This window comes from Malania oleifera, chromosome 10 (assembly GCF_029873635.1).
Source record: "Malania oleifera isolate guangnan ecotype guangnan chromosome 10, ASM2987363v1, whole genome shotgun sequence".
In the NCBI taxonomy this organism is placed as follows: Eukaryota; Viridiplantae; Streptophyta; class Magnoliopsida; order Santalales; family Ximeniaceae; genus Malania; species Malania oleifera.
The window spans coordinates 50,284,187-50,309,047 of NC_080426.1; the positions used below are offsets into that span (position 1 = coordinate 50,284,187).

The 24,861-nt window shown below is 36.7% G+C and overlaps 1 protein-coding gene across 1 annotated transcript; it reads left to right on the top strand.

The window, feature by feature from the left end:
• The first annotated feature begins 369 nt into the window (after positions 1–369).
• On the top strand, positions 370–14,945 carry LOC131166465 (UDP-D-xylose:L-fucose alpha-1,3-D-xylosyltransferase MGP4). The gene is made up of 5 exons (XM_058125059.1): positions 370–773; positions 1,164–2,135; positions 4,408–4,569; positions 5,318–5,533; positions 14,249–14,945. The coding sequence occupies exons 2-5, from the start codon at positions 1,653–1,655 to the stop codon at positions 14,456–14,458; spliced, it is 1,071 nt and encodes a 356-aa protein (XP_057981042.1). The 5' UTR covers positions 370–773; positions 1,164–1,652; the 3' UTR covers positions 14,459–14,945.
• Positions 14,946–24,861: the final 9,916 nt, after the last annotated feature.

The following is a 24,861-nucleotide window of genomic DNA, read 5'->3' on the forward strand; positions in this document are numbered from 1 at the left end:
AAAGTGATTCTATTAAACTAGTGTCAGGAGCATGAATTTTAGTTCTTGAATTTATATGAAATTAAGTATAATTTTGTATTGTAATTTGTTTAAATTCATACAAATTTAAATTATATATTTGAAGTTTAAGTTTTCAAATGCAGAGTGAAAATGTTTTATTGTTTTCGCAAGAAAAATAAAATGTATTATTATCATGCTGAAGCAATGGAATAATTACAATAAAATAACTTAATCATTTACATAAAAAAATGTATTATTATCATGAAGTAAAATAGAGAATGAAAAAAGGAATGATTATTCCTGAATATGGAATGCTTATTCTTTTTCTGTTTCATATTAAGTGGAATGGCACAATTTTAGCATTAGTAATTTTTTTTTTTTTAAATTGGTATACTGTTAACTAATTTTTATTACATTTTTAGTTCTATTTCATCCTACTTCAATCACAAGTTTTTTATGAACAAAATGTAATATTAACCTCTTCGGAAACTTAACTTCTCTAGTGTTGTCTCCATATTCTAATTCTAATATTTTAAGTATTGTTAGACATTTGAAACAAATGTATGACTTCTCTTATTATAAAGTAATTTGTTAAATTATTTTTTTAAAAAAAATTCTTAATGCACGTTTTAATTGGTCTTATTTTAAATGTTATAATAGCCTTTTTTTTTTTATTACATAGGAACTCCAACCATCAACAAAGGACCCCCTGGTGCGGCACCAAACTTACGGATTAGCGTAAATTTTCACCATCCACAAGAAACGCTGGCTCTGTGAGTGTATTTACCTGGAATTGAACTCTCGATACTCCTTCTTACGTGCTGATATTTTTTCATCACGCTATCCGTAGGGCGTTATAATAGCCTTTTGACTACTATATTAAATGGTATAATCCACTTAAGTATTTGTAGCTAGTTATGTGGTGATTGATTTAGTTTAAGAGAGGATTGTAAAATACTTTTAGTACATAAGGTTTATACATTTTACCCTAAAACACATTTAAAACACAATATCAAAAGTACTAATACAAATAAAATTATAAGCGATATTTTTAAAATTTAAAAATAATCAGGGTTCCTCTCATAATAAAATTATAAATTACTGCGCAATAATTAATGAACATTTTCAAAAATATAGTTTTAATTATTTCCGTTCCTCCATAGTTACTTCAATACCACAGACGCAAGAACGGCAGGCCGTGACATCTATCACCGACATAACGAAACAGCATTCGGCGACTTTGCTCGGATTGGGATTCAGCATTCTAACTATCACAGATCCGATCGGACGCTTTCAAACTCTGAAAACCAATCTGGTTCCAATGCCTCCCGATCCGATATTCTTAGCTCTGCTCACTTCTGATCCTCTTTAATTCATGCGAGCAGTTCTCATAATGGGCAGTCCTCTTGCATCGCATGGCTATTCACTTCAAATCTCACCTTACCAGTGTCAGAAACTTCACAATTCGCTCTTCTTCAATGCAAGATAAACTTTGGTGTTTTGGGTTTGCTCCTCGATCAAAGATTGTTCATTGGCTGATGCAAGAGGACAGGAAGAAGACGAAGAAGATATTGCATATTTGTTTTGCTGTAACTTCTTGTGAGATTGTAGTTCCAAATCCTCAAAGACCCGTCTCAATTTAGCATTCCCAAATGATGTCAGCAATTCTGCATCAAAGACAGTCACTGCAGCTTCTCTCGAATCCCTACCCCATTTCGCCGCGTTTATCCACAAATTCCCAAAGACCCATCTCAATTTTCAGCAGAACTGGCCTTCTGGTGCTGCTGTCTCTTATGGTCGTATTTGGCGTTTTCTTCCCATGGATGGACATGCCCGAAGGTTTTTTCTCTAGCGCGGGCGCCTCCCTTTCGAAATGGCGCGCTTACACACTGGCAGAGGCAGTTTCGTTCGTCGCCAAGAACAGAACTGTTATAGTTTGTGCAGTGAGCCAGCCTTATCTTCCTTTTCTTAATAACTGGCTGATCAGCATTTCGCGGCAAAAGCATCAAGACAAGGTTCTTGTAATTGCAGAAGATTATGCAACCCTTTATAAGGTGAACCAGAAGTGGCCTGGTCATGCTGTTCTCATACCTCCAGCGCCCGATGCTCAGACTGCCCACAAATTCGGTTCTCAGGTAATTTTGTTGCCTTTATCATGAGGATTACATTCTTGTGTTATGTTCTGGAGTTGAAACCTGTAAGTGTTCATTTTTGTATATCAATTTACTGTTCTAATAATGTTGGTTTTAAATTGTTTCTTTGGTGTCGCGCATCAGACTACAAAGTTACACGTTAATTATTTATTATAAAAAATTAAAAAAAAAAAAAAAAAAAAAAAGAGACTGAAACAGAAAACTTGAAGGCAAAAAAAATAATTCCGAATAAATGTAGTGTACTTGGCAACATGTTTGTTGAATGATTTCTGCTTCACCTAAGAATTCTCAACCAGCATGGCTTCTATGAAGGGGCATTGGCTGTGTTGGAAACATGTTGCTCTGTCGAATACTAACACCAACACTTTGGACACTGTTCTGATGCTTCTCTTATGTATACTTCTTTAACACAGTTTAGATACAACTAATAACAAATTGTAATTAAACTTCCCTTTTATTCTATTCTCAAAACTAATTATAGCAATGATGTTTGTAGAAAGCCTAATTACAAAATAAACCATATACTTTAATGAAAGTTGCAATTAAAATCCAGACTTCCAATTATTGCAATTTAAGGCCTAAACTACTATTAGTGTTGTAGTGTTAGGAATCCATCATAATGGATGTTAAATCTTTGATAGAAATTTTACATGCGAAGTGTACATGACCCAATTAAAGCTTATTTTTCAACTTCTTCATTATGTTTATGAAATCCATTATCCATAGACAACTTCTAAATGGAATCCATAGACCAATTATTGAAAACGGAAGAATCAAGCATTCAAATGGCAACCAGTTTAGAAATCTATGTTCTTTATGTTTGCTGTATAAGTAACTGGGTATTATGTAGTCAGTTGTTTGTTGCCTTAAATTTCTAATTAAATTGAATAACGGATGAATGCAAGTTGCATTTCTCCTTGACATGCCATTGTTTGCACCCATAACCAAAGCCCTAATTTCTTTAAATCCTAATCTATCACGCATAACTGAAGCAATATTCATGTGCAATTTGCATGTAATAGTAGTCCTGGATTATGAAGGTGATCTTGTCATGTGCATTTTATGAGCAAAATTTTCGTTGCAGATTTAACATTCATCATATGGATTCCCCACATTGCAATGCTGATAATAGTCTAGGCCTTGAATTGCAACAATTGAAAATCTAGGTTTTAATTGCAACTTGCGTGAAAGTCCTGGATTTTTTTTTCATAGCTAGGTCTATTTAGATTTATAATAAATGTGCCTCCATTTGCAATATGACTAATTGAGAATTTCTTTTGATATATAGTGTTATATAAATGTCATAAACCTAATTATAAACCTAATATTTATCATAGATGGTATATCTTTGTCGATAGTTATGTTTTTATTTATTGTTCTGTCCTACATTTTAAGAATTTGTTGAATCCCAATGTTAATTTGTGTTGCACTTATGTCTACATGTCCATGCCTATTTTATCCAGCTCTAGGTTAATAAGTGGAGAGATTTATAGTGAGCTATGTGTTAAATAAACAGTTCATTAAATGGAATTTTAATTCCATAAGAACTTGAAAAGAAAAAAGGAAAAAAATGTGAAATAGGAGATCAGAGGATAGTGAGTGCATAATAGAAAAAAGGGGGCTGAATGGACAATAGGAACGATGGTTTTTGTTAATTGTTATATATTCTTTATTTTTTTATGCAACAATGTCATGTTCTATGCGTGTTAGAAACTGTTGAGAACAATAATCATGTGAAGTTTTGGCAATCACATCTGTTTTTATGACTGTTATTTATTAAAATACCTATTGTTGCAACTTGCAGACATTATTCTTTCACAAGCTTGCACCATTGATGTTGAGATAAATCTTATTAGTACATGGAACACCATGGAAGACTATAGTTCCATTTCACATCTATATTGACCCCCTTCAATACTCATTTCTTTTCACTTTGAATACAAGCTAAATTATTTTACCCTTGGACATTATTTTGAAACCTGATTACATGCATTTTTACATAGTGATGAGAACTTAGATATACATTTTCAGCTTGATTTTGATGATAAATAATGCAAATATGACATTCTCTAGGCTTTCAGATGGCGTTTGCTCGTTTTCACTTTTTCCGTTTTTAAGTCTCGTGGAATAATTTTTTCCCCTGTATCAATAGTGAAATATGGTTTATATGAGCACCTCTCATGTCTATTCTTGCTTTATTTGATTATTTGACAACTCATTTCTTGGAAATGTTCTTATTGGTCTTATTTTATAGGGATTCTTCAATTTTACATCTCGAAGGCCTCGCCACCTACTGCAGATTTTGGAACTTGGATATAATGTTATGTATAATGATGTTGATATGGTCTGGTTGGCAGATCCATTTCCCTATTTGAAAGGGCGCCATGACGTGTACTTCACTGATGACATGGCTGCAGTATGCTCTAAACTCTGCTTTCTGCTTTTAGTATGTTGTGTCTACAGTGTGAAAATATGCATTTTTATGCCATTTATGGAAGACAGTGTTTGTTTGTACGGGGCTCTGCTGTCCAAAACAATATATCCAATATAGGCTCAATGAGCAATAATATGGGTATGCAGGAAGTTTCCTTCTTTAACCTGTCTGATACTTGAGAGTATTTTTATTCTTTGCAGTGGAAGTGCTCTTATTGTGCATGCCTCATGTTTCCAGAGTTAAATGCAGAAAAGAAAAATAATAATTGTAAAAATGTTGGGAACTTGGTATTATACAAAGTCAACCATTTTATTTGGCTGAAGCATCAGAATATTACCTCATGCACAACCTAATCCCCTTGCAATCCGTGCTAATTGCTGCACTGAAGTCCTGGACCTCGTTCTGTTATGGTCTTCAGGAATCCCTCCAGACGCAAACTGTACCATATCTTGTAGATTTTATAAGTCTGCCTTGATGATCAGATACTTTATAAACAGGAAATTGCTCCCAGTAGGTTGTGTTTTGGTGCTTAGAACAGTTAATTATTGTAAAAGGATTTGTTCTGCACCACATCAGACTTCAATCTCAGATGGTTTTAGTGGACACAACATCTGTAGACTCTTTTTTTTGGCTAGACCAACCTTGAATGTCCTTTTTTTATCTGTCACCGCTGGAGCTATTACCCTTTTGGTCATTGTACTTATCCATAATCTCTCTTTGTTTTGACCAGGTGAAACCTATGAACCATTCTCATGATTTGCCTCCTCCAGGAAAGAAGGGACGCACCTATATTTGCAGCTGCATGATTTTCCTACGCCCATCCAGTGGAGCAAAACTGGTTATGAAGAAATGGATTGAGGAACTCCATGCTCAGCCATGGTCAAAAGCAAAAAAGGCAAATGATCAGCCTGCCTTTAATTGGGCATTAAACAAAACAGCTGGACAGGTGTGTTTTGTGTTCCTCCTTGTTTTTCATTTCAAGTGTGTCCTATAACCCCTTGGCCTTTATAGTGGGGCTTAGAAAAGTACAGGGTTTGTTCAATTGTGGAAAACAGTTATCATTTTCCATGTCCAAATTTCAAAATAATTACAGAAATGCCACTTTGTTTTCCAGTTTTCCAAAATTTGTTTAATAAAGTTGGACAACATCTTTTCTATGTTTTCCAATTAAATCTCGGAAAACTGTAAAACAAGGTGGAATTTTTGTAATTCTTTAGAGAGCTAGAAATGGTAATAAAAATTGTTCTCCCCAACTAAACAGGACCTTAGCCGTCTTGATTTTTATGATTGAAAAGCAAATTCTTTCTTGGCCCTTGATGTTATAATGTGTACTCATTGCTCTCTATACTCATTTATGGAGTATTTCAAGGAAATGAAGTTAGGAGGGTTGTGTTTAAGATGGAGAGAGAAAATCCCTTTAGGCTTAATGGTTATACTATATCTTGGATGTTTTGAAAGATGATCTCTTGAAAGTATTCAAAGAATCTTTGAAAATGATTTGGTGTGGGAACTTGGCTTGAAGATAAATTTGTCTAAAAGTGGAATTGCAAGTATTTTATGGATTTGCGGGATCTTTCTCATTATGTTATGGTTGCAAAGTATGATGTTTTAAGTTGGTCTCTTGCTTATTTAGGCATTCCTTTGAGATATAATCCTATCATTATTTCTCTTTGAGACCCAGTGATTGAGAAAGTGTCTAGGAGATTGAATGGGCGGAGAGGGATTTCTAAACATTAGGGGTCAAATTGCATTGATTCAGACCTGTCTTTCTTTTATCTCATGTTATTTGTCTTTGTTTAGGATTCTTGTGAAAGTGGCTTGTAGGTTAGAGAAGTTAATGGACTAATTTTTTTTTTCCTTTTTTGTGGTTTGGGTGAGGGATAGTATAGGAGATCATCTGGTGAGCTAGGAAGTGGTTTGGAAGCATTTGAGGGCAGGAGGCTTGGGTCTGGTTGATTGGTGTCCAAAAACATTTCTTTAGTGGGAAAATGTTTATGGTGATTTCCCTTCAGAATCTGATTCCCTCTAGCATTCGGTAATTCATAGTATGTGCTTCTGAAAAATTTGTTTGATGCCAGTGCTAGAGGAGATGTTATTTATGCATGCCCTGGAAATTTTGTTTGTCAGTTTTTTTCTCTTTTTTCCCAACATGAGATATCAAGTTACTAGTGGGACTTGGAAGTAAAATCTTTTATCAAATATCCTATCAGAGTTGAATACTGATGCAGTACACAAGAAAAATAAATTGAATTTTTTAGTTTTTATTTTTATTTTTGCATTCTTTATTTATTATAATTTATTTAGTAATATTCTTAAGATTCTAGGTTAGTTCTAATTAAGAAACTAGCATTAAGATTTCTAAATATAATTTCCTTTTCTTCCAAGCATTGTGAGCCTATAAAAGGCCTCCTGTGTATGAGTTTTATTCATAGTTGAATTGAGAATTAAAGTTGTTGAACATTGGTTCTTCGTCACGTGGTAGCAGAGAAGACTTTGATCCTGTACACCTGTGTTTTTGACAAGGTTTGCAATTCAACTCAAATCACCAGGATTGCTAGTGGTTGACAGGTTTGTTTGTGTTTTCACTTAAACTCGTAGGGTTTAAAATTTCAACATAAATTGCCTTGTGATATCTCCAGCATTGCTCTTTTCTCTGCTTGATCCATCACAATCGCAGGATTCAAAAAAAAAAAAAAAAGGTGCCACACAACCCACACCAGATCTGACTTGAGTCAATACCAACCTAAATCAAATCTGTTGAAGCATCTGAGCAAAGAGAAGTTCTTCCTGGACCATTGTTATCGTTGCAAGGTTCTCTGGAGTATCCTTGTCACTATTGAGTCATGCCATCTCTGAAGACACTGCCCCTTTGCCAACAGAGCAGTGTAAGCCCTCATCCAGTCTGTTGCCAGGATCTGTCAATGGAGTCTCATCTTTGCATGGGCCTATCCGACCTTCGTTGGATTAAAGCCCTTCGTCACCTCCATCATTGTGTTCTTCCTAGTCTTGCTTCTGCTTTTGTCCCTTACTGTCATTCAACACATTATGTGAGCCTTCGCTGATGGCACGAATTTAGAAGTCATTCACAAATCTTCACAAGAGCATTGCTGTCAAGCCCCACCATCACCAATGAACCTTTGTCATTGCCATAAGTATCAGGTCAGTGGTGTGACGAAGAAAACTCTAGGTCTCATATGGTTTTGATCCAAGGAGAGTTTAAGCGATCCAGATCATTTCACTTGGACCGAACCAGTTCAATCAAACCAAACCAGATCAGTTTAGTCAAACTGGACCAGACAATATCATACCATACCAGCCAGATATCAGATTTAAACATGATTAAACAAAAAAACAAAACAAAACAGAAACAGCCCAAGAAAAAAAAAATGATGGTTATATTCACTCTAGCTTTGCATTCTTGTATCGATTCTTAATCCTGGTTGGTATTAATCGAGAGAGTGATAACTGGAAGAAAGGGGCTCCCCTTTGAGCCTACAAAAAGGGGAGGTATGAGGTAGTCCATGCAGAAGTGGTGCAAGAATTTATATGGAAATTCAAGGGTCAAGGAAATTGTGGATGCATTGAAATTGGAGGCAGATCCCCAATCAGTTGACTTCAATCAACCTGTCAGTTGACTTCAATCACCATTCCCAATCAACCTGTCAGCCGTACCTCTAATGGCTTTTACATTGGTCTCCTCAAGGTTGAATCCTTTCTAACTTGTGGAGTGGAGCATGATGTAGTACACAAGCAAGATAAATTGTATTTTAATAATTTGTTAATTATATTTCATTTTTTCATTAACGTTTTCATTTAAACAAGTGCATGAAGAATGAAATTCCAGACGAAACTGATGGCCGTGTATAAGAGCATGGTTTATTGGTGCAATGGCTTTGGTGAGCTGTGATTGCCGTAATATGGGATTTAATAAGTTTTTCAAAGAAGTTAGAAATGTTTTCAATTAATTGATTCGAAAATGCTTAGTTTTGCATTTCAGAGTTAGCTTGAAGGCAAACAACCTTTTTGATGACAGGCAATGAGTTCGCATGGCTAGTAATCAAAAGAAACTCTGGCCCTTTTATATTTGGAAAAAAAAAAAAACTGGTCTGGATCTTGTGGGGTAGTGAATTATACTGGTGAAATCCTTGAGGGCAGAGTGAAAATTCTCTTTTGAGGCCGTTAGCGAACAAAAGAGTCAATTTCTGTGTGTGGAAAGATTCAGGGAGACAGGAGGAAGCCAATCAATCACATGACAGAAGGGAGAGAAGCTTTAGGTTGGTGGGCTTCTTTTAGGCCTTGAAGGAGGTAGCGGTGGGAAGAGAAAAGAACTGAAAGCCTCTGTGCTGCTGTGATTGTGGGTTGACCAATATTTCTAGAATAGGTGATTATGCCACTTGGGGGTGTGGGGAGGATGAAGGGAGCATCGGTGTCTTCAAGAGATTATCGAGTGGAAATCAAAAGCCTTTCTTTGCTGATCTTCCCAACAATACTCCAGCAGATTCATGCAGCTTTTCTGGCCAATCAGTGGTGCAGAATAGCATATATGCTGACAAATCAGAAAGGTAATTAGCCTTTAAATGAAGGAAAGATCAGACTGTATTCTGGCATCATAATTGTTTGAATTTTAAATTGAGTCATCTTAAAACTTCTGACTCCAGGTTTGCTGCAAACTTTGGGCCAAATGGGCTAACAGAGCTTATACCTAATCATATGTGGGTAAGAAAAAAGGTGGGTAATAAGCCTTGAGGGAAGCCCATTATTATCATTCTCAGTCATTGACTTGAGCCAGACTGAAGGAATAAAGATTGACCAGGAGGCTGGAATTGACAAAGCAAGAACTGAATGGGGTGGCTTATGATGTGGCTGTGTCAACAATTGCAGAGGCAGAAGGATCCTTGGGGCAACGAGATTTACTGAAGGAATGCATGGTGTGAAAATAATGGCCATAAACAAAGGGCAACTTGGAAATGAAGTTGATGTTAACCATTATCATGGTTTTTATACACCCAAAGCGTTGGGAGGAATTGGTCCTGATTTTTGGACTCATAATACCAGTAATTTAGTTTCTGATATTCATGTAAGATGGTTTTCACAGTTATTTAATGCTTTGAGGACTTCGGAAGGAAAAGACAGCACTGAGGAAGGATTGTGTGTTTTCTGATTCAGGGAAGTTTTCTTCTCGGTATAACCTGCTAGAATAGATGGATGATGAGCTAGGGAGTATGTGCAGATCTTACAAAGATTTGTTGGTTGGCCTGCTGTATAGGGTGACTTTACTGCAGTTGAACTCCCTTCTCAGAAGAAAAGGGGCTCTAGGTTTGCTTCTGGTATGTGGAATTTTGACAGGCTTGTTAGGTTTTGTCATTCGAGGAATCTACCTTTGGAGAATACCTTATTTCTTCATCAGTAGAAGGAGAGTGGTCAGTGGCTAGCTGTTTGGATAGGTCAGTCTTGTGGAGATTGGGTGGATGAATTTTCTAATCTTTCTCGAGAGGTGCTACCTAGACCAATTTTTTTTATCATTCCCCTATTTTGCTAGTACAATAAGGTCAAGTGTTGTTCTGACCAATGTCAGTTTGAGAAGAAGTGGTTAGATAGTCACTGTTTTCATTCTTTGGTTAGGTGCATGAGGAGTGAGCGTTCAGTGAGGGGTGGAGGGTGTTAGGTTTTGAAGAAGTTTAAGCATGTTGAATAGGTTTAGAAATAGTGGAATTTAGAGGTTTTTGGTGATGATGGAGTTAGAAGGCTAATATTTTGTGTGACATTGATGTCGAAAAGAGAAATTGGGGATGTTATTGGAGGCCAAGGTTTTGAGGCGTGTTGCTCTCAAGAATGAATTGGATGATTTGATTTTTATAGAGGTTAGGACTTGGAGGCAAAATACTACATTCAAGTGGGTAAGGGCTAATGATTGTAAAATAATGGAAAGACAAGACACAGTTTGATTCAAGAGGACTCTACAAGTGGTGCAGGAGGGTGTGGTGGGAGAGGTTGTTAGAGATGCTTGATTGGTTGTGGAGGATGTTACGAATTTGTTTTAAAATATTTATTCCAAGGGAGATTGCTTGAGGCTCATGATTAAGGGTTTAGGGTGGAGTCCAGCTTCTAACAACCAGTTGTTTTTGGTTGGGAAGGCCTTTTGAGGAGAAAGAGGGCTGCTTTGTTTGGGATGGAGACTTTTTATTTAAGAATTGTTGTGATGTGATGGGGGTTGATTTGTTGAAGATATTTCATGATTTTTATTTGAGTGGGGTTATCGGCAGGAGTTTTTTTCTTTGGGGATGAGAGAGATTTTATTGATGACCAAAACAAGGTACAATAAAAGAGGACGAGGCGTACTCAAATAAAAAGGAGTAACAACCAAAAAAGATTGCAAAAGAGCTGCTTTCCAAGCCCTTTGAAGGTCAGGCATAAACCTTAGAAGAATCCAAACAATTGAGCCCAATTGGAAGCTAAGAACACCACTCTATCCCATAGAAACTGGGATAAGAGGACCACTCTTTCTTTGGGGATAAGAGAGAGATTTTATTGATGATGGAAACAGAGTACCATAAAAAGGACAAGGCTTCCTCGAATGAAAAATAGTAACAACCAAAAAAATTGCAAAAGAGCTGCCTTCCAACCCTTTGAAGTTCGAGCATAAACCTCAGAAGAATCCAAACAAATGAGCCCCATTGGAAGCTAAGAACAGCACAATATCCCATAGAAACGAGGAGTTGTACAACCCTTGAATATTCTCGCATTCCTCTCAATCCAAAGAGTTCAAAGGATAGCATAGACCGCACACTCCGTAAGGCATGGCCCTTTCTACTTGAGCCAAAGCTCTAATGCTGAATGAGCCAGAGATCTCCCATGTTCCAAGGTGCCACCCAAGCTTCACCAAAGGAGAATAAAGCACTCTAAAGATGGGATGCCACTTAATAGTGGAGGAAAAGATGAGTGTTTGATTCATTGGAGGCACATCAAGCACATGTTAAGACTGAGAGACATATGGGGCCTTCTTGTCTGTAACAAATCATGCTTATTGAGCAGTACAAAATCATAGAACTTATGTTTTCTTTTGAGGGGAAATTTGCATTTGAAGGAATTTGGAGCGACGACTCTAGCTGCTCATCTGGAGGAGAATATCCATGAGGAGGTAGTGCTCTGGTCTCCAGTTGTTGCTGCAGTGGGGCTTCTTTTTTAGCAAATTTGGGCCATGTAATAACAGGCCCAATGTTTAAATAATAAAGCTATGGGCCTTTCTTTGGTTTCTAAAGAGGGATTCCCCCCAACAAGGGAATTCTCAGTTGGGTCTTGCCTCTAAGGAGGTCCATTGCAAGGTTATGGACATCCCAGCCCCTCCCATGCCTGATCCTATCTTCAATCTGGTCCATTTTCCTGGCCAATAGCAGAAGGAATTTGGAGCGACGACTCTAGCTGCTCGTCTGGAGGAGAATATCCATGAGGAGGTAGTACGCAAGTCCCCGGATGTTGCTGCAGTGGGGCTTCTTTTTTAGCAAATTTAGGCCATGTAACAACAGGCCCAATGTTTAAATAATAAAGCTATGGGCCTCTCTTTGGTTTCTAAAGAGGGATCCCCACAACAAGGGAATACTTAGTTGGGTCTTGCCTCTAAGGAGACCCATTGCAAGGTTATGGACATCCAGACCCCTCCCATGCCTGATCCTATCATTGATCTAGTTCATTTCCCCGGCCAATCGCAGAAGGAATTTGGAGCGACGACTCTAGCTGCTCGTCTGGAGGAGAATATCCATGAGGAGGTAGTGCACAAGTCTCCAGTTGTTGCTGCAGTGGGGCTTCTGTTTTAGCAAATTTAGGCCATGTAATAACAGGCCCAATGTTTAAATAATAAAGCTATGGGTCTCTCTTTGGTTTCTAAAGAGGGGTCCCCCCAACAAGGGAATACTCAGTCAGGTCTTGCTAAGGTTATGGACATCCAGGCCCCTCCCATGCCTGATCCTATTGTCGATCTGGTTCATTTCCCTGGCCAATCGCAGAAGTAAGATAAGGGGGAAGGTGGATGTACAGCCAGTAAATGAAATTCAAACTCCCTTTTCAGTTCTTCAAGGCAAACGAAAGGGATTCAGCAGAGTGTGTCATCAGGAAGACTTTTAGCATGGTTCAAGAACAGGCTGGGAAGAAATTAACAATAATAACAGAAGCATCAGATCGGTGGTTGATTTGGGTTTCACAGAGGGGTTAGAGGCTGGTATAGTCAGGAGAAATAAAAAATAGAAGATGGACTGGGTACAAAATCTGAGGTTTTAATTCTGAAAAATCTAAGGGCTTTAAGATTTGCACTCTCTGATGGGTGCAGAAATGAAGAAATTATATGAAGCGAAGAGAGAGCAACCCAGTGAGATAAGTTCGAAGAGTATAAGGAGAGATTCTGCTGGAGGAGTTGAGTATTGTGGAAGATGCACTAGGTAAGAGGTCGGATATAGGAAGTGAAGGGGTTTGCAAAGGAAAGGAGGTTAAGAAATGGGGAGATTTTTCAGATAATGATAATGATGGCATAAGTGAGTTTTGAGTGTGATAGGGGTTTGCTGTTGGATGAGATTCGAGAACAATATGATTATGTTTCTGATTCCTGTGGTGATTTTGAGGATCCATCATATGCTCATCCAGCCCCGCTGGAAGGAGTGGAGGGGGTTTCTATTTTTGAAAACAATGGATTGGGTAATAAAATGGAATGCATTGATGGAATTTTACCTATGCTAGTGGAGGCGATTCCTAGGAAGGATTTAAAAGCCCAAGAGATATTTGATAAATTGGATTTAGAAATGTGTGATGTTGGAGAAACGGAAGTGCGATTTGTTGGGGGTAAGTGCAAAGTGAAGAAGGGTCGGAGGGAGCTAGCAAATTTCATATTCCTAGTGCATTTCCTTCTCTATTGTTCCCTTTTATTGAAATGCTGATATCCCTTAAAAAATTAAGGCTTCATGTGGACTGCATTTGTGGCTTGTATGCCTTAAAATGAGTTCGGTTTGCATCACACTGCACTTAAACAATTTTTTTGTTATTTTAAATAGTATAATACTTAAGGTATGTGAGGTGGTTAGATTTTTTATAATAAATTTCCAATTTCTAATTTCTGTCAAAGATTATCTTGGTAGATTTGAAATTTTGTTTCTCATGTTTTTTTACCTTTTTTGCAATTTTCTTTTAGACTGTAAGCCCACTATTGTTTGCTGCATTTATCCTCTTTCTTGTCTTCCTTGGATTGCATCTTATAAACCCAAACAATTCTTCTCTCATCTTTTTAGTTTCAGCTAATTTATTTTTATTTTTCAACATGGAGGAGGCTTATGACTTAGGGTTCTGATGCCCACCTCAGAAAGATTAGAAGCAGCAGTCACGGTCACGTTCGTGGTGTTTATGTTTATCAGTTTATGTCTATCTTAATGGAAATGGTGAAAAACTAGTCATCTATGGTGTAAACATTCTAGCCAAGAAACATGCTATAAAGTATTTAATTTTTTCCTTCCTCAGCTAGAACAGCTGGAATGAATGAGGGAAGATGCTTTATTTGATATGTTTAACTCTCCCCCTCCTTCTCATAGATTGTGTCTGCTGTGAGTAAATGACTTGATTTAATGTCTGCAATTGCATAGACATATCTTCCATTGAATTGCAATATTTGATGGCTTGGGTGCAGGTGGATCTCTACCTTTTACCCCAGGCAGCATTCCCAACGGGAGGCTTATACTTCAAGAATAAGACATGGGTTGGTGAAACCAAGGGATTGCACGTCATCATCCATAACAATTATATCACCGGTTTTGAGAAGAAGATTAAGCGGTTCCAGGATTTTGGACTCTGGTTTGTTGACGACCATGCTCTCGAGTCTCCACTTGGTAGATTATGAAGAAATTTTTAAGGACTCCATGACCCCTTTCTGCAGAACTAGGCATGAGTCCACCTCCTACCACAGCTGCCCATTCAGCCCAGCAATTCAGCCAAAGCTTAATGGATTCATACTCGATCGAAGCTTTCCGTTGCCTCCTATCTTTCAAGAGCAAAAGGCAAAATCTTCAAACGAATCTGAACCATCCCGTTTTCTTCTTCTTGACGAGGGGAGGTAGGCTGCTTGGGTGTGGTGGGAGGAATGCCATGAAATTCATATATTTTCTTATCTGTTTGAACTGCACAAACATGCATTCATTTTTTGTGTCGGTCAGATAAATGCAGTGGTGGCCAGGCCACTCTGCCCACCTTTCGAAGTCGATCTTTAATTTTGCATTGAATTCGATGCTGCCCACAACCGTCCTTTCTTCAAATGGATGGCCATGGTTGCTATTTTGGTTGTTGCACTTTCAGCCCACCACAGATAATTATATAAATTTATTTCTGAAGACCTTCAAATTTTCACCCACATGCAGATTGGTACGTGCTGTATGTGAGATGGAGTGAAAGCAAAGACATAAACTGAGTTTGTCCTTAATTTTGGTGCCTGTGCTGATGGGCTTTCATTTAATGCATTGCTGAATATGTTTTCACAGCCTTGCTGTCATGGGGCCTTCTGGTTTTTCCTTCTTTTTTTTTTTTTTGTTTTAAAAAAAATTGTATTTCATCTTTTTATCTTGGCTTTGTCCCTGTTCTTCAAGGGCAGTTTGGTCCTTTGCTCTATGAAAATTTTTTATAAGAAATTTAAAAATAATGTTTGGTGAACGATTTTTTAAAAAATAATAATATTTTAAAACTTTTATACTGTGTTTGGGTGCATGAGTTTTGGACTTTGAATTTAAATAAATTTCAAAACACTTTTATATTATATTTTATTAAAATCTAAATACAAAGCCAAATTCAAAGATTATTCAAATATAGGATTAAAGAATTTATACAAATTACGGCTATAGAATTTTTAGAAGTTAATTTTTTTTTAAACAGATAATTTAGAATAGGTGATCTAATATATATAGGTAGGCAAGTAGAAGCATGCAAAAAAAGTACCTGCACTTAGTAGAGTGGACATAATATAATTACTCTCATTAAAACACTTAGTTGTATTATTTTATTATATATTATAGTAAATTAATAATGAAATAATTAATAAAGATAAATATGTTATTTAGATATATGTTATAATTAAGTTGTTAGATATATTATTACTAATGCAAATTAATAATAACTATAAATTGATATTTTTATGTTCAAAGAATAATTTTTAGAAAGTCATGATAATTAAAAAATAATATCGCACTTCCACTAATTAGAATTCATATTCTCCTTAATTTAATTGAACCGAATCTTCTAATCAATTATTATAATTTAGAAAATTAAAATTTTTAATATATATATATATATATGTGGAAATTAAAATTAATAAGAATCATATGTTATTTTATTATGCATTATGATCTTTTATTGTTAATTAGAAGAAAATAATGATGAATTATGTTGAATAAAAAAATTAATTAAATTATTAAGGGATAATAATAACATAAAGTAATAGCCATATACTATTTTATTATTCATTATAATAGATTATTATTAATGACTAAATAGTTAATAATAATGAATTATGTTATTTACAAAATATTAGTTAAAAATGTTAATTTAGTTAATAATAATTATTAACAGAAATTAGTAAAGGTAGTAAAATTAAGTGCATATTTATTTCAACTAATAGAAAAAAATACTGCAATATATTGTTATTAGTTAGTAGATAAAATGAAACTATTAATTTAATTAAAAGGGGGTGATATTAATGATGCATTAAGGTTAATTATAACTCAATGTTGAATTATGTCAATCAGGAAATATTAATTAAAACTATCAATTTAATTAACAGGGAATGATATTAACATAAATTAATAATCATTATTATTTTATTATTTTTTGATTTAATCATATTTTTAGGTATTAAAATTAAAATTTTAACAATTTATTTAGATTTTTTTACTTAGTTTTTGGGGATTTGGAAATGCTTCCACAGGAGACAAGGCACACTGATTTGGAAGCATTTTAATGATGCCAAATGTTTTGAATTACTAATTAAAATTTTCATATCACAATAACATTTTTTTTTAAAAATGAAAAACTGAAAATTGCAATCTCAAAAAATAAAGGATTGTTTTTCAGAATTTAATGTAGAACAAAAGATGCAAAAGAAAATATTTTTATGTTCAAAAATTAATTCATAATATTTTAAAATAATATTGCACTTTTAATTTTCAATAATCACAATAAACTCACATTTATAAATTATTTTATTATTTATTATAACATATTATTAATAATAAAAATACTATCTATAAAATGTATTAACTAGAAGTATAAATTAACAATTGCAGATGTAAAAAAATTAATTTATTGAAAAATATTATACGATAATTTAATGATATTTTAGTTAAAGAATCAAATAACTACTAAAAGTTGTATATGCCGACATTCATAAACCACAAATTATAATTTAATATCTAAAATTCATAAATTACCCCCCTATAAATTATCATGCAATTTAAGGTCTCTCAAATTATAACACGACCAATAGGGGGTGGTTTTTGTTATAAACTAATGCTGTGATAATTTTGTAATATTTGAAAAAATTAAGGACAATAATGGAATAAAATAATTTTGTTGAAGAAAAAAGTTAGCTATTAACTTTTAAAAGTTTTAAATTTGTAACTCATAAAAACTCCCGGAGAGAGTTAAAATTGATTTTTAAATTTTGAAAAAACCCATTACAAAGTATGTCAAACCCATCCTTTGCTTTTCAAAAGTGCAAATTAGGGCAGAAAATGGATCAAATTCACCCTAACGGCATATAGGACTCAAAAGAAATAAAAAATAAATAGCAATATCAAATTATGAAGTATAATTTTAAAAAATATTAGCAAAGCATAATAAATGCATATAAACTATAAAATTATGCCAAAAGAAAAAATCCAAGTTACCATTACATACGAATTAATACATCATTGTGTGCATTGGCTTAAGCATGCCATGCTAGAGTTCAAAGTAATAGAATTTACATGAATTCCAAATGAAACAAAATAGCATTATGTGTTAGCATTTAAAGTAATGGGTCCTACCTCCGGCTGAGTTATTTTCTAGAATGAATAGGCTGTTAAACAGAAAAGATAACTCTTCCTGAGACCCATCATGATGTCTCTAGACTTCGTAACTTTGTCGTCAGCCGCCACATCTTGGTTCAGAAATTTTAACCAAATTTCCTAGAATAAGGATTTGACTAGTCAAGGTCTCTCTCACAAAAACAATTTAAAGTAAAAAAAAGAAAGCATCTTATGAGTTTATTAATATTTCAAAACGAACTCATAAAAGTTATGAGTTTAATTAATTAACTGGAAAAAAAAAAAGCATCTTATGAGTTTTAAATAATAATTTATACAAAAAAAATTATTTGATCATCTAAATACATGAATAATATTTATTAATATTTCAAAAGAACTCATAAAAAAATATCAAACAAATAAAGAAATTTCTATTCTTAAACTTAAGTTTTGAATTAGTGGAAGTCTTTTTTTTTTAAATGTATTCAGTAATAATTAATTTGAAGTGTTAATGATTTTTCTTTATTAAACTATGCATATATTAAATATTGAATTAAGATAAAATTATGTATAATTAATTGCATGAAAAAAAAGCATCTTATGAGTTTTTAATTAATAATTTATACAAAATGCAATATTATAATATTACATCCAACATATGTTGCTAAAATGGAAAATTAATGCTTTAATTAGAAAACTGAGCTTAAAGAAATTTATAAAATCTTAGAAGTTTTCAATAATTAAATGAAAATATTATATTTATATACACATACACCTATACATATAACAAGTTAGTAATGAGTTTGCACCTATAGGCATGGCACGGTGGAAAGGCATCAACAAGTAAGAAGGAGCATCGAGGGTTCAATTCTAAATAGATACACTCATGGAGCTAACGGTACTTGTGGATGGTGAGAGTTTACTCTGTGAACCAGCGGGGACCGTAGATGGTGAGAATTCGCTCTGTGAGCCAGCAGGGACCGTGGATGGTAATGGAGATGTGTCCCAGGGGTCAGGTTGGTCGAACGTCCAACTAATGTACAGAAGCCATGTCCACATTTCGGACTTTACCCTGATCAGCGTGACTTGGGGGTGGAGGATGCTGCTCCGTAGGTTTGGTGATGTGCTAGGGGTCTGAAGAGCTCGTTGGTAGCTGGAGCTCCTATGTAATAATAATAAAAAAAAAAAGTTAGTAACGAGTTTTGGTTAAGCATTGCACTATCCCAAATGAGTTGGATTTGGAAGGAAAAATGCATTTTTCACTTATTGCCTCAAATTTTTATTAAAACTACCAAACCCACCCCTATATGGGCTGATCAAGACGTGACATTCACCAACCCAAATTCATTTACATCCTTAGACTTTAAATTTTAATGTGTTAAAAATTGGGAGAAGAATAAATTTTTCTCTATTGATTTTCACCCATTACCAAATACTCCCCCTCAAGCTGGAGCATGGAGATCCGTAATGTCCAACTTTGCGTGATAAGTCTTGGAAATGTTCACGACCCAAAGCTTTGGTGAAGATATCAGCAAGTTGACTATGGGAAGAAATATGCTTAGTGAAGAACAGGTCAGGCCGTAACTTTTCACGAATAAAATGACAATCAATTTCTATATGTTTGGTACGTTTGTAGAAAACAAGATTATGAGCAATGTCAAGAGCCACTTGGTTGTCACAATATAAGAGCATAGGCTGGGAATGTGGTATGCCAAGATCATTTAAAAAAGTTTTGAGTCATGTAAGTTCACAGGTAGTGGAAGCAAGTGCCCAGTACTCAGCTTCGACGGAGGAGCAAGAGACTGTTGTTTGTTTCTTAGTGCGCCAGGAAATTGGACTCGTGCCCAGTTGAATAGAAAAACTAGTGGTGGAGCGGCAGGTGAGGGGACAACTAGCCCAATCCGAATCAGAGTAAGCAGAGATTTGAAGAGTATTGGTATTAGGAAAAAATAAGCCTTGGCCTGGAGATGCCTTAATGTATCGAAGAACACGTATAGTAGCATTATAATGTGGTTGTCTAGGCTGGTGCATAAATTGACTGAGAATGTTGATTGGAAATACAATATCGGGACGAGTGATGGTGAGATAAAGCAAACGGCCAACGAGTCGCCGAAACGAGCTTGGATTGGAGAGAAGATCATCATTAGTATTATTGAGCTTGAGATTTTGTTCCATGGGAAAGTGTGCAGGACGAGCGCCGAGATGACCGCTATTAGTAAGGATGTCAAGAGCATATTTTTGTTGATTAAGAAAGATGCCAATGGGAGAGTGAGCAACTTCGAGGCCAAGGAAATATTTCACTTTGCCAAGATCCTTTAGCTTGAATTTTTTAGCAAGCATGACCTTGAAAGTGCTAATATTAGAGATATCATTGTCTGCCATAAGAATACCATCAATATAAACAAGTATGAGAATAAAAGACTGACCCCGAGAGCGGGTGAAGAGAGAGTGATCGGCCTGAGATTGGGTGAAGCCCTCAGCAAGTAAAACAGAAGATAATTTAAGGAACCAATTGCGAGAGGCTTGCTTAAGGCCATAAAGTGATTTCTAAAGACAACAAACACGAGTGTCCCCCCCTGCTTGCAATAACCCGGTGGAGGGGTCATATAAACCTCCTCATCGAGGTCACCATAAAGAAAAGCATTGTTGACGTCCAATTGAAGGAGATGCCAATTTCGAGCTGCAGCCACTGTAAGAACACACCTAATAGTAACAAGTTTAGCAACAGAAGCAAAAGTGTCATGATAATCCAAACATTCTGTCTGACTGTAGCCCTTGGCCACCAAGTGAGCTTTGTGTCGCTTTATGGATCCATTAGCCAAAATTTTTATTTTGAACACCCATTTACAGCCAATCGGTTTTTTGTCAGGTGGAAGGTGTTGAAGAACCCATGTATGATTTGTTTCTAAAGCTTGAAGTTCATAAGCCATGGCATCACACTAGTGTGGGTGTAGCATAGCCTGAGAATATGAGGTGGGTTCGGGATGTTTGGACATAACAGAAAAAAAAAGTCAAATGTTGATGAGAAAAATGATGATAAGATTAAAAAAAAAAAAGGAGAGACAATGAACCGTACGTGAGGAAGGTCTTGAAACTTGTGAAGTAGTGGAGGACTTTGGTAAAATAGGGGGAGAGGGGAAGGTGAGGGTGTCGGTGAGGAGACCAAGGGAGAAGGAGGAAGAGGTGAGGGGCTAAGAGTGCGTGTGGATGGTTAGGTAGGTAGAAAGTAAGAAGAGTGTATATTAGGAATAGAAAGAAAAAGAACTGGTGAAGGTGTAGGGGTTGAAGATAGGAGATGATAGGGAAAAACATTTTCTTCAAAGAGGACATCACGGGAGAGGAAAATTTTATTGTTTTCAAGATCGTAAACACGATAAGCCTTATGATAAGCGGGATAACCCAAGAAAACACATCAAAGAGCACGGGGAGAGAATTTATCGTGATGTTGGCGAGCGGTTTGGGCATAGCACAAGCACCCAAATACTCGCAAGTGTGTATAGGAGGGTGGTTTCTAAAAAAGAAGTTCATAAGGAGACTTATTATTGAGGCTGGGAGAAGGACTGCAGTAAATTAAATAAGTAGCTGTGAGGATACATTCACTCCAAAAGGATATGGGAAGATTAGCTTGAAAACGTAAACACCGAGCCACATTAATAAGATGACGATGTTTTCGCTCGGCAACACCATTCTATTGAGGTGTATCTACACATGTGTGCTCATGAAAAATGTCATGATCATGGAAAAAAGTTTGAAGTGGAGTAAATTGAAATTTTCTACCATTATCAGTGCGCACTTGCTTAACAATGCAATTGAATTGATTTTTAACCATGACGCAAAAATTCTTAAGGCAAGTGAAAGTATCAGATTTCATGCGCATAAGATAGACCCATGTAGCACACGAGTAGTCATCCAAGATTGTTAAAAAATAATGTGTACCAGAAAGTGAAGTTGTAGGATAACCACCCTATATAGCACAATAAATCCGATTAAAACAAAATGTGCTCTTATGTGTATTCAATGAAAAAGGTAAACGAGTGTACTTTGCTCTAGAACAAACATCACAAGCCAAAGGAGAACAAGAAATATTTAAAATTTTCAGAATACATGAAATAAAAGGGTGACCAAGCCAAAAGTAATGTCAGAAACATGCTGAGAGTGGAAAACAGAGGCAGAGAGAGGTTTGTAGTGATAAAGTCCATCCCGTACTTCACCTGTTCCAATCAGCTTCCTCGTTGATAGGTCCTGAAAAATACAAAAAGTAGGAAAGAAGATAGCAACACAATTGAGATCAGTAGTAAGTTTGCGGATGAAAAATAAATTAAATTTAAAAGAAGGCACATAAAGAACATTTGAAAGAGAGAGACAGTAGGAGAAAAATGCATAGTGCCATTATGAGTTATAGTAACAATGTCACCATTAGGAAGTTTAATGGGGCATAGTTGATTAAGGAGCTGAATATTGTCAAGAGAAGACAAATTGGAAGTCATATGATTTGAGGCACCTGAATCAATAATCCATTCAGTATTAGAAAAAAAAAAAGCTGAATGACAAGAGGTAAGGTTACCAGCAAAGTTTGCAGAGTTGGTGTTTGAGGGTGATAAGAAATCCAAGAGCTAACGGTATTGCTCGTTGGTGAGACCAGGGACAGCAATCTCAGAAGAAGTTGAACGATTCGATCCGCTAAAATTGTAGAGTTTCCTATTCTGATCCACGCACTACCCTCCATTTTTGGAAACGGACGACGAACGACGAAGAATCTTAGAGAGAGAGAGAGAGATGAATTTCGTTGGTAGAGAGAGAGAGAGTTTTTGGGAGAAACTTAGCTCCTAAGCAACTAGAATGGATATTTATAGGGCCTTTGACCAAGTCCAACTCGTCAACGAGGTGGCATCTTCATCAACGAGTCCACCACACAGCTTGTTGACGAAGCCATCCCTTCGTCGCCGAGCCCAAGTTCTGGGTATTTCTCCGACCCGCTCAGTATTTACTCAATGATGAGGCTTTGAATTTCGTCGACAAGGCTCTGAAGGACTTCGTCGAAGAACGTGACCCTTCGTCGACGAACCCAACTCATTTCGGGTTTGGGTCTCTACAATTCTTGCTGACTTGCCGTTCGTGGAGACCTTCTTGCCGACCTGCCCTTCGTGGGGGCATTCTTGCCGACCTGCCCTTCGTGGGGGCATTCTTGCCGACCTGCCCTTCGGGGGGGGGGGGAATTCTTGCCGAACTTCCCTTCGTGGGGCATTCTTATTGACCTTCCCTTTATGTGACATTCTTGCCGACCTACCTTTCATGGGGCATTCTTGTCGACCTGCCCTTCATGAGGCATTCTTGTCAACCTGCTCTTTGTGAGGACATTCTTGTTGATCTGCCCCTCGTGGGGCATTCTTGCTGACTTACCTTTGGTAGGGGCATTCTTGCCGAATTGCCCTTCGTGGGGAATTCTTGCCAACCTTCCCTTCGTGGGGGTATTCTTTCCAACCTGCTCTTCGTGGGGGCATTCTCGTTAAGCAACTCTTCGTGGGGCATTCGTGCCAAGCAGGTTTTTTAAGGCCTCATGAGTATTGCTCATCGATCGGACCATTCTCTATTGCCTAATGAGTCATGCTCATCTTTTGGGCTATCTTCAGGCCTCATGAGCATTGCTCATCAGTTGGGCAGGTCTTCTTTGCCTAATGAGTTGTGCTCATCTTTTGGGCATCTTCAGGCCTCATGAACATTGCCCATTAGTTGGACCGATTTTCTTTGCCTAATGAGTTGTGCTCATATTTTGGGCATCTTCAGGCCTTATGAGGGTTGCACATCAATTGGGCCAATTTTCTTTTTTCTAATGAGTCGTGCTCATCTTTTGGGCATCTTCAGGCCTCATAAGCGTTGCTCATCAGTTGGGCTGGTCTTTTTTTCCTGATAAGTCATGCTCATCTTTTAGGTAGGTCTTCTTTACTTAATGAGTTGTGCTCATCTTTTGGGAATCTTCAGACCTCATAAGTGTTGCTTATCAATTGGGCTAATTTTATTTGCTTAATGAGTTGTGCTCATCTTTCGGGCTATCTTCTGGCCTAATGAATTGTACTCATCTTTTGGGTTGTCTTTTGGTCTAATGAGTTCTTTTGGACTGAAATCGAATAGCATGATAGAGAAAGCCCTTATAGATATGTACACAAAATTTGATCATTTAATAGAGGCAAACAAAATGTCTGAAGATATAACTGATAGGGATGCAATTTCATGGAACAATCTATTTTCTAGGCATGCTAGATTGGGTTAGAACCCCTTAAGACATTAGTGAGCGAGACATTTAGGGGAGTGTAGGACTAGAACTTACTTGTATGTCCTAACCCCCTAGGGCTGCTCTGCAGCTTGCTACTCTCTTGCCTCTTCCCTGTTTAGGAGGCCTCCCCCGTATCGCTTAAGCTATTTCTTTTAAAATCAGCTCAATCTCTCCTTGTGTCCATTACTTCCTCCAGATTGATATACTTCTGTGCCCGTGCCATTAGTTCCCTCACATCAGTTGGAGGCCTTTTCCCCAGGGAGTACAAGAAGTCACCAGGCTAGAGAGACATGGTTAAGGCTGCCAGTGCCACACCGTGGTCCAAGTTGCGAATCTCCAAGGTTGCGGCAACAAAACGGTGTATGAACTTTTTCAATGTCTCCCTTTCTCCTTGGACCAGGCTCATTAGATGAGCTGAGGTCTTTCTATCCTATGGCTGCTAATTAAGTGCCTAGTAAATTGCTGCTCCATTTTAGAAAATGAGCCGATGGATTCGGGCTTCAGGGTCCGATACCATGCTTTGGCATTCCCTTTAAGGGTAGTAGCAAATACACGGCACATGATGTCATATGGTGCGCCTTGCAATTGTATTAACACCTTACAGGTATTCAGGTGATCAACCAGGTTGGTCGAGCCTTCATACCTTTCAAAAGTAGGCATTTTGAACTTACTTGGCAGCGGAACCTCCATCACTTCTTTGGTGAAAGGCGGATTTGAAGATTTTAATGAGGTCTCCCTGCAAGATGGGTTGGTGCGAGCCTTTTTAATCATTTTTTTGTCAATCTTCTTGATCCTATCCTCTAGCTTGTTCGATCATTGTTCATTGATCCCCCACATTATTTACATCTTCCACCTTTTTCGCAGGATTGGTTTTTTCATTGCTCTCTTTTGGGTTTGCCACTTTCTCGTGTGATTCGGGATTTTTTGGTTAATAAGGGGGAACAAATCCTCCATAACCTTTTTGTTGTAGACCTTGAACAGATA